Source organism: Branchiostoma floridae, chromosome 5, assembly GCF_000003815.2.
Source record: "Branchiostoma floridae strain S238N-H82 chromosome 5, Bfl_VNyyK, whole genome shotgun sequence".
Classification (NCBI taxonomy): Eukaryota; Metazoa; Chordata; class Leptocardii; order Amphioxiformes; family Branchiostomatidae; genus Branchiostoma; species Branchiostoma floridae.
In genome coordinates this window covers 14,744,491-14,755,185 of record NC_049983.1, presented here as the reverse complement: position 1 = coordinate 14,755,185, position 10,695 = coordinate 14,744,491, and the positions used below count along the sequence as shown (strand labels likewise).

The following is a 10,695-nucleotide window of genomic DNA, read 5'->3' as shown; positions in this document are numbered from 1 at the left end:
ACAAAAAACTTTACTTTCCGATGGGTGCTTTTTAGTGCATAAGTGTTTTTTTCTGATGCACAAGTAGTATAATATCATCAATCAATGGTATTTTCAGAAAAACACTGCTGTTTGGTGAAGTTTGGGCACAATGATATTACATGGCACAATTCCCTGGCTAATGATATTAATGATATGCACGCATTGCGTGATGGGAAGGTAAAAAGACACCACTTGCAAATTACCCGAAGACACTCTGCTCCGTAAAGCATATGCCATTTTACGTTATAATGACTTTGTATGGAAACTATGGACAAAGTACGGCACCATGTTGATATCATAACCGATCGATTGCGACACCGTTTGCAGGATATACACATACAAGAATGGTAAATTTCTATGCAAAAAAATGTAAAAACTTTCCGTTTATTCTGCGCTAAAAGAAAAGATACGGACAAGGAAAGTATCTTTCGAATGTACATAGTTTTGAAGCCGGAAGATATCATAAAATTCCCCGTGACCAGAGGTTTTGTCCGTTCTGCCCAAATCGATCATAACATTGCAATGAACATGTTTATACATTCAATACGACAGCAACAACTCCTGCATAATAGTGCATTTTACATCACCGCGGCCGAATAGACAAACTTAAGACATAAAGAGAAGTTACTTTACCTTCGCAGATGTACATCGTATCTATAGAGATGGGAACAAACAGATGAAAATAAAAACGTCAAATGACTTTTTAAAAAGATAGATGAGATCAATCAAAAATGTTCATTTTCTGAGATAGGGCCCGTTAACTATATGAACGCGTTGATTATTATGACGCCACGACTGTTGCACGTATATGTAGTATGTAGTATGTTCTCTTGGTCGCAATAAGACCAAAGTGATGGCTCCTAGTGACTTACAACTTCCCTTTGCATGCACATGCGGGATTTAGAAGACTAAGGATGGCGAGTATTCAGCAGTTAGATAGTGATTTGATTATATGGATGGTATCCTCTGTGAACCCCAAAACTGATTCGAGCGTGCGAATAAAATAGTTTGGCCAGAAGGAAGTTGCCTTCGTAATGAAATTTAAGTGGTTACGAGGGGTTAACAGTATGGTATAGCAATAATAGTCTTCATTTTTGTACTTTCACATCTTTGACCTCGTTTTCTGTGTTTTGCTGTCTTTTAAATCATACTTTGTCATCTTGCATCATATTGCAATCATGAACTTAAGGGTCACACAAATTCAATTTTGGTTGCTGGACGGTCGCTCAGTAACTAGTCGCCGTGTAGGGGACCTTACCGTTATCCATCTGACACACGTAGTGCAGCTCCAGGTCCGGGTCAGTCCCACCGAACCCCCACTTGTAGCCGTCAGTAGAGTCCATGTAGCCACAACACACGTCCTGTCCGGGATGGCCGGTCTTAAAGTTCGTGTACCCACATATGTCCAATCTAGGGAACAAAAGTGACAACATCAATACCGTTCAACGGATGTCCATTGTAGGAATTTGCAGAGAATGATCAAAAGTCAAAATTAACATAAATAATAGGTCTAATGCCTAGGTCACATTTCCAAACCGGGTCCGAACGGGCAGCTTTCGGGAACGAAAAATATGTAAAACGCTAGAATACATAAAACGCAAAAAGGAGAGTCGTGGTCATGATTTGTGTTTATTTCAAGGTATATATTTTATGTCTCGTTTCCAAAAACAGCCCGGCCGGACCCCGGTTTGGAAATGTGACCCTAGCATAAGACAACTATTATTTATTGTTTATACGTATTAATGATTGTTGTTGTAGGTGTGTTGCATTTGTGTTCTATCCTTTCGCCTGGCTGTATGTTTGAAGATGATCATTTCCTCTACCTAAATAGCAATGTGTTCAAAGTATGAAAGTCAAGAAGGCTTTTGTAGCATTTTCTCAAAAATTATGTAAATGAGACCCTGATTTGCCCTTCTTACGTCTGCATGTTCAACTTAACGTACGTGTTGCTGCCAAATGTCGGAAGAATGGAATTTCGTCATTTAACACTACAATAACAATTTCTCATTATGTAAATTAGATAACAATTTGCATAATTGATGTCTATCGATATTTATCTCTTTTCTAGTTACATATGTCCTGTTTACGTGTCCTAGTAGTAATGAAATACTGTGGCTTAATAAATTGTGCTAGTTAATTATGCAAATTAGCTCGGGGTCTGCATTAATAGCCCTTATTTATGGAAGGCATCTCCGAAGTTATGTACATATCAAAAATCATGATGATCAGTCAAGCCCTTCCCGAGTTATTCCCTTCCAAAAGTATGGTGCAATTGCGCACGCGCGGAAGAATTGCTGTAGAATTTCGAGATTTTTGCTAATCGGATATAGACTTAACAGTAAGCATAATGTTTCTCTCTTTTTTAATTACATATGGCATGTTTTTGAGCATTTTAACATGAAATGCATTGTATTTATAAACTGTCCTCATTAATTATGCAAATTAGCCCCTGATATGCATGATTAGCATTTACATTTATGTAATTATGTTAGGCATCTCTGAAGCTATCTACATTCTAAATATTATGATGATCCGTCAACCCATTCCCGAGTTATTCCCCTCTAAAGGGATGATGCAACTACGCAGGCGTGGAAAAATTCCTGACGTCATGCCTGCGAGATTTTGGGAATTTTTGTCAAACGGTCGCACACTATATTATTAGGCTAGCCCCTGAGGCGTCGCCAAGAAATGAAATGAACACTGTGATGTACAAATGTAAGCGAAGTGGTGATACAGTAGTACTAGAGCAGTGTGATAATGTTCTTATCTTACTCGAGGCCGTCTGAAAACCCAAACGACTCAGCTAGTAGTTCCACCACGCCCGACAGCCACGGATGGGTCATGATGATGCCGATCCAGTGATCTGAATTGGGGTTGACCAACATGGCCATCCCCGCGATGAACTGGTGAGTCCTCTCATCGTACGGAGCGGCCAGCCTGGCGCCCTGGGAGGCACAGTCCGCCTCTGCGTCCGCGAAGGTCGCGACTGTCGCCGACACCTTGTAGCAGAGATCTCCCGGTCCCGCCGTCCACCCGGAGGGACAGGGCGTGTTGATTACTGACGCTGCGCAAGAAAAACAAAGCGTTGATATACAAAAAGCTATAGATTATCATATCTGGGCCTTGTACAGCGGGAACAACTATCATAGAATGGGTCATGAAATTTTCCCGAGCAGCCCTCGTAACCCCTATGGAGTTTTAGTTAAGGCCCCCTCTCACTAGACTCGCGTCACGCTTGCGTCGCTTCGGGGTTCGACAACGCAGACGTGACCCCACGGAACCTAGAGGTGACGCGAGCGAACCTAGAGGTAACACAAGCGAACCTAGAGGTGACACAAGCAAGCGCGACGGTTTTTTGAAAGTTAAAAGATAAGGCAAGTGGCAAGATGCCCCAACAGTGACCCAAGAGTGACACAACAGTGACCCAAGAGTAACACGATAGTGACACAATAGTGACGCCAACATGCCTTCAACAGTATCAATGTTATATTTTGTCTATTTTGCACCAAGTATCAAAAGTAAACATCCTTTTATTATTGAAAAGCTATTTCGGATACATTTTGGATATCATTTTACAGCGGTTTTTGATTCAGTTACAAGTTACAACAGTGACCCAAGAGTAACACAACAGTGACACAACAGTGACGCCAACATACCTTCAACAGTATCAAGTTATATTTTGTCATAAGCGATGGAGTCAAATCTGGTATATGGTTCGTGTCCATTCATTTGGGTCACTTCTTTTACTGTAAAAGTCTTTCAAGGTTATCATATAACATAAGTAACATATTACGCATCATCACAAGGGAAAGTATTTCATTATAAATATCATTTTGAGGCATTTTCATCATTTTACAGTGATTTTTCATACATTGACAACGCTGCGACTTCCGATAACCTGTTCATTTAGTCTAGAAACGCAACAGTGACGCAAGTAAGTGTGAGCGCAACATAAAATCGGCGAAAATAACACAACAGTGACACAGTGAACGAACCCCGAAGCGACGCAAGCGTGACGCGAGTCTAGTGAGAGGGGGCCTTTAGTCCTCACTCTCATTAAAATAAGCAATAAGGATGATGTTTCTGTCGTAGGGAGAAGAGATGCTGTTTTAGTTCTATCCATATAACCCGTAACCTTCAAGTGGCCTTCGTCTCGTTACGTGGTGACTCTTGAGTAAAACAAACAAACAAACAAACAAAAAAGCTAACCTAAACTTGCAATATAGGAGAGATAGTGAAGCACCGATGTCACTTACCGTTACCACATGAATCGTCTGAAATTCCAGTGACGTCACCTGGGAATGTAAGAAATCACGAACAATGGTGTGAAAACTACACATAGCCGAATTTAGCTCCCAACTCTCCCGACTATGGTTAGGAGTGATTTGGGAGCTAAGTCGGCTGTATTCGACTGGCGCTCGGCTGAGTCGGCTGGCGTTCGGCTGCGCCATCCGAATGTTTTGAAAATATTCGGCTCTAGCTCGGCAGGTCTGGAATGGGTTGGTTGGTGGTTGATGGTTGGCTAGTGTTCGGCTGGTGTTCGGGAGCTAAATTCGGCTATCATACGGTGTAAGCTAGGCTATACGATATCGTTGGATATACGTATGTACGGACATTTAAAGTGTAGGACAGACAAAATATAAGATGCACATATCTATCAAGTTTATTCAAAAGAAGCAAGTCATTGTCAATGCTGATCAGAAGCACTAGTACGCGAACCAACCTCCTTGGGTTTAACGTTACAGAATGAAATACATTTTTGTGGTCAAAACCCTTCCATTCCTACCAGCCTGACAGATGTAACGCCCTAGACTCCAACAAGAGGTGTCCTCCCAACCCCATCCTGTAGCGCCGGTCATTAGAGCACACTGTTCTCCGTCAGCTGCATCGTTGGAGCTGAGCTCGCCATTGGACGCCGGGCCCCAGTTCGTCCAATCACAATCGCCTACCCTGGGTTCAAGTTAGAATACGTCTGCCATAAACAAAAGTGCTAAGTTCCGGAATATCATAGCTATGTTGTAAAGCACAAGCGTAGATAGCCGACATCTAATCCATCTAAGTCATCGATAGCTCAGTTTTCTTTGCCGTCTGGGTGAACGTTAGCCTGGGTACCATCCGGAAAGAAGTTCGCTCCGGCGTTAATTATATACTATAGACAGTCACTTCTAGCTCTGACGTTCATTATACACTATATACAGTCGCTTCTCTGTGTAGCATTAGCGAACATAGGAGCGAACTACTATCCGGATGGTACCCACGCTAGGTGAACGTATCAAAATCAACCAACTGTCCTTTTTTTACAAGACAAACTTATGTTTCACCGTTGTTGCAGTAACTGTTACAAATACATGATAATGACAATGACTGAATTGATTTTTAAGTATATATACCTTCCTACCGCATTGAATGCTGTTTCACGAAAGACATGACATTTAAAAGAAGACAATAGCAAGTCCAGGACAAAAGAGTACATAAAAAAGGAATTTCTGCTGCAGTGAGAAGTTCAAGCGCCAGAGGGCCTAAACATTGTCTTTGGCGTTCGTACTTGCAGACACTTCCTTCATCATGAATATTTTCTTCATTAATGAGGGGTGATAAGCAGACCAATAAGGTTGATTGTTCAGAAGATATCAAAGAACAAATAACGGGAGTTTTCTCTTAATGCCCCTCAAATTGGTTTTGTAATTTAAAACATTTTTCTGGCCTTGGCATATTGTATTCAGCAATATAAGCTGAGTATTTGGGGAGTTTAGTAGAATACTGAATGCTTTTTGATGCACGTGGAACTAAAGAGTACTTTATGAAACGATGTGAAGTAGCAAGCATTTCTTACTTCCTAAAATGATTGACTATCGGAAAATAACGTTACAGCATTTCTTACTTCCTAACATGGAGCTCTCTTCTGGAGTTTAGTGTACGTGTAACAATTCGATCTCACTAAATACCGAAAACGACCGAAAATGTAGATTTCAAGTTGTTTTCGGTAATCAGTGAAAATTGTTTTCGGTTGTTTCCAGTAATTAGTGAGACCCGATTGATTGACTGTACGCTGACTTACGGTGTACCATCCAGGTACGTCCAACCACCGGAATCACCGGTGTGAAGCATACTGAGCCAAGAGTCGCCCTCGGCCTGCCCGATCATCATCCCCTGCACCAGGGCCTGGATACCGAACGTCTTCGGCTTCACAACAGATGCGGCAGCATCACCGCAAGAGCTCTGCATAGAAAGACAGGTTTCATCCACCAAATATTAGCTACTCAAGCAACTGGATATAACATTAGAAACCGTCAGACGAAAAAAGCATACCCAGTTGCGTGAATTGCCATTATCTGGCGTATCTTGTTACCTGGAAGTTTACCCTTCATCGACGTATACAGGTTTATCCATTTTAGCTATACTCCCATTTCACTGGTGCAGCGATATTGCTGAGATCTAAAATTTGACAGATCACTCGACGAATGTCATACCTAAAAGGGAATGTTACGCTTTATGTGTTTTGTTGCCTTTTCAGTCACACTTTAAGCGTACTTATAATTACCGAGTTTGGGGAAATTAATGGTTATTCAAATCCAATATAGGTGGCAGCGCCATTAGTGTACTTGGGCGTAACAACGACTACCATAATTCCACCAGGTGTCATTATACCGCCACCTCAAGAAACGTTAATAAAGAGGTCTTCCCATGATTGTCTTGAACACCGAATGTTAAATATCTTAAATGTAATACAATTCAGATATTTAGGTGTTTAAGACAATCTTTAGAAGGCTTCTATAACAAGGTGGCGGTATTATGGCACCTGGTGGAATTATGAGAATGTATGTTACACAAGTATGGGAACACTTCATATGTTGAATTAACCACACAGTGTCCACACAATGCGTCAAATCAAAACCAATGTCCATTACTCAAGTCCATAGACGATCAAAGGTCAAAATCGAAAACGTCAGAAGATGGAGTGGGGGTCAATAGAGGTTCGAAGGTCGAAACAAAAAAAAGTCAAAAGATGAAGTCGAGGTCCATAGAGGTACAAAGGTCGAAACCAAAAAAAGTCAAAAGATGTAGTGGAGGTCAATAGAGGTTCAAAGATCGAAGCCAAACGATGCATGGAGTGAACGCCTAGTCTTCCACAAAGATAAAACATTTCCTCGCACCTGTGCCGCCTCCCCCGTGGCGGGTTCTGTGAAGAGTTTGAAGCACGCGCCGCGGTACTCCGTCCAGCCGCTCTCACAGGCCAGCGTACCGCCTGGGTGGGGGCAAAGTTGGGGTGGGTTCACACGTGCGTATAAACTCCGTATTGGGTCCGTATGAAATACTTAGCCTCTTCCAGGCTCCACATGTCACTGGAAAAATTGGACAAATATTGACAGATAACATGCCAGACGAGTTAGCTGGGTCGCAAACCATACTCCTCCGCCAGCTAACTCCTTCGGCATGTTATGCATCTGTATTTATTTGCCCAATTTTTACAACTAGTATTTTTACAATACATGTGAAAGCTAGGAACTAGAGGCTAAGAACTCCATACGGACCTCATACGGACTTCAATTTATACGCACGTGTGAACCCTTCTTAATGGACAACACAGTTCACTATACTGACAATGACAATGACAATGAAGTTTATTGCATATTCATGCCCCGTTGGGGCTAAATGCAGTCAGTTTGGTACAAAAGGTAGTAAACGCAAAGTTATACAGTTTCACATACTATAGTTTATATGCATCTTCTCTCTTCCTAAAACATTTGTAGATGAACTTACAGAGATTTTCTAGTATATCGTGGTCAGATGATGACATGAGATATTTGAACATATCTTCCTTCGTCATGTGTGCATATACTGTACCTACGTATACATAGCGAGGATAGTTAAGTAACATCGCTGTAAATTCTAGGATATGCGATACAGGGCAGACTGAGTCTCCGGCTATCTTAATCACAAGATAGGACTGGCGTGATTTTCATCATTTTACAAAGCGTACCTTATAAAAGTGTAATACAGTGAAAAAAAAAGTTTTGAAAAAAATGCCATTGGTAATAAGGAACTTAACCGATACGTACAACAATGTACGCACGGGCACTTGAGGGCACTCACACGCACACACATACACACACAAATTATGGCATCCAGTAGAATTATGAGAGTTGATATTACAATTATTTCTGGATATGTACGAAACCGAAGAAATTGCAAATCATTGAGATGGAGCCACTCAGTCCTCTAATTGTAGCTGAAGTGAAATACTAGTACTCTTGAAGCAGAAGTTAGGTTCCGACCGTTCTTCTCGTCTTCAATAGTAGGCGGTTTTATCGAACTTTCTATTTTGTTCCGTTTGGGCACCGACTGTTGTTTTTTTTGCCGTTTTTTCTGGCGTTTTATCGGGGTTTCTATTTTGTACCGTTTTCTTTGTGTCTCGATGGCGCGAGACATAAAGAAAACGGTACAAAATAGAAAGCCCGATAAAAACGCGTAAAAACGTTTAAAAAACATCTGGCATCTAACCTTTGCTTGGAGAGTAAAATACTAGTAGGATGTGTACTTTGGACGAAGGCAAAATAAGTTTCCTTACCGAACTTTGAGAAAATGATGAGAAACCCGACGAGAATCTGCAAACGCCACATATCTGGGTGATTTCGTCACTTTATGTCTTACGGCCGACCTTGACCTAAAAGTACGCCTATCTCCCGACCAGAGATCAGCCGTCTTCAACCCTCTCTTCTATGTGTCCCGGATATGCGTTGGTTGACTTCTTTTGAAAAAAAAACACAATATCGTATTATGGTGCATAGCAACACAAATACGTTTTAAATCTGATTGACAGTCTTACAAGATGTTCTCGTAAAGAAACGCCAAAATGCCTGGTGACCTGGAAGTATAATGTTTCACACCTAATTTCTCAGCGTCCTTGATTTTTCTTGTTTACTACATTGCTGTACATCCTGCAAAATAAAGGGTCGTTGCTGTGTGAGACAATGGCAAGGCGTTGTTAAGAGAAACCCCTTCGATGGTACATGTAAATAAGCTTCTTTCGTAGCATCTGACGACCTTGAACAAATAAAAGGCAACTTGATTAACCACCGCACACGGAGCCCCACTGTGATTGAACACAGCTAGTTCGTTGGTGAGAGTCTGTTGTGTCATCACCACGTATCTACCAGCGACTGCACAGTTGCGACTGATCAGCCTCAAAAGAAATCGTACAGCTCGAAAACCGACCGGACTACGAGTTTGCGAGCTCTGGCGCCTGTTGTTCTCACGAACATCACGTGCGATCTGTTAGGATGGCCGATGTTTGTAGGCCCGAGACCCATTAGATATGAAGATATGATAGGGTACATTTTCAATTGAAAAAAAAAAGGAACGTCACCCATGTCGATTTTAGAATCGAGTGATCTTCTGGAGATCACCAAATACGACCGAAGCTCGTGGACTGTGCGACAGTAGATTATTATATATCAGACAGCGTATCAGTGTAACTCCCCAACGCCTGTACTTTGTATGTATTGTATGTTGAGCCCCAAGTCATTTCTCTCATCCGCTTTCGGATCAAGCTACCTTCCATGTCTGTTTGTCAGGCTTTTCATCCACGGCGGCTTGTCGACACTGGGAGTTCCAATTAGTACTTAAAAAAGAGAACACTTGATCCAACTAACAAACCATGGGCACAAAACAAGTGATGATTAAGCAAGCTGCCCCTGGTAATTCAGTTACCCGGTCAGAACTGTTTCATTAGTGGGACGACTTCATTTCATTACATCTTTTGTCACAACGAAGTTCCGGATCAGTGGGTCATTACCGTTTCAATATTCGTTAACATTTGTTGACGAAAGTAGTCATTACGTGTTATTTAACCCAAACAATATGTCGTGGTTGTGCTGTAGACTTTACTTTGGGTTTCTATGATTCTTGTGTAGTTTCCAAGCAGATGTTTTGGAAGGCAAAATCGTAACGTCCAAAGGAAGGCCGTTTATGCTAGGGTCACATTTCCGAACCGGGGCCCGGCCGGGTCATTTTAGGAAAATAAGAATAAAAATGTATACCTAGAAGTTGACACAAATCATGCCCGCGACTTTCCTCTTTACGTTTTGTGCATTTTGGTCTTTTATGTCATATTTTTCGTTCCCGAAAGCTGTCCGGTTGAACTCTGGTTTGAAAATGTGACCTACATGTAGACATTACTAGGAAGACCTTTTGTGGCAAAAACGGGGAGCTTCATAAATGCTACGATTTCCTTTCTGAAAGGATTAAAACTTGAATAAAGCCAGCGGCATTGCCGCACGTACATCATCAACATGAAAATGAGTCGAGGCGCCTTTTTCATGATGTTCTTGTATCCATATCCAGTTCATTCGGAGTCATTGCCATTATCAACGTTTGTACAGTCCGTTTATTGTGTCAGAAACAAGACATAACATACACGTTTTTGTATGTTTTCGAGCGACCTGTGTTTGATCATTGCTTTACTGCTTTTCACAATATAAACGACCTCTCTCAACCCTCAAAACTTTTCTGTCATCATGACAATGTGACGAACCTACGTGCAGTTACACGATTAGACAAACCGTTAGCAATATCAACACGTCCAACCATAGCAGGATAACATGCATGTTGTAAGGAATGTTGATACTGGGTCAAAATTTTGAGGTTATTTTTCAGTGTGAAACAGGCAACACG

The 10,695-nt window shown here is 41.5% G+C and overlaps 1 protein-coding gene across 1 annotated transcript in view; it reads right to left on the bottom strand.

Moving 5' to 3' along the window:
* LOC118416945 (macrophage mannose receptor 1-like) overlaps window positions 1-9,038 on the bottom strand; it is an 11,907-nt gene extending 2,869 nt beyond the window's left edge. The window contains exons 1-8 of the mRNA XM_035822261.1: window positions 8,591-9,038; window positions 7,176-7,267; window positions 6,080-6,240; window positions 4,808-4,971; window positions 4,278-4,316; window positions 2,794-3,085; window positions 1,280-1,431; window positions 655-675 (exon numbers count right to left, since the gene is read on the bottom strand). Of these exons, the coding sequence (XP_035678154.1) occupies window positions 655-675; window positions 1,280-1,431; window positions 2,794-3,085; window positions 4,278-4,316; window positions 4,808-4,971; window positions 6,080-6,240; window positions 7,176-7,267; window positions 8,591-8,642 (973 nt within the window). The 5' untranslated portion in view covers window positions 8,643-9,038. The remainder of the gene's footprint in view (window positions 1-654; window positions 676-1,279; window positions 1,432-2,793; window positions 3,086-4,277; window positions 4,317-4,807; window positions 4,972-6,079; window positions 6,241-7,175; window positions 7,268-8,590) is intronic.
* Window positions 9,039-10,695: the final 1,657 nt, after the last annotated feature.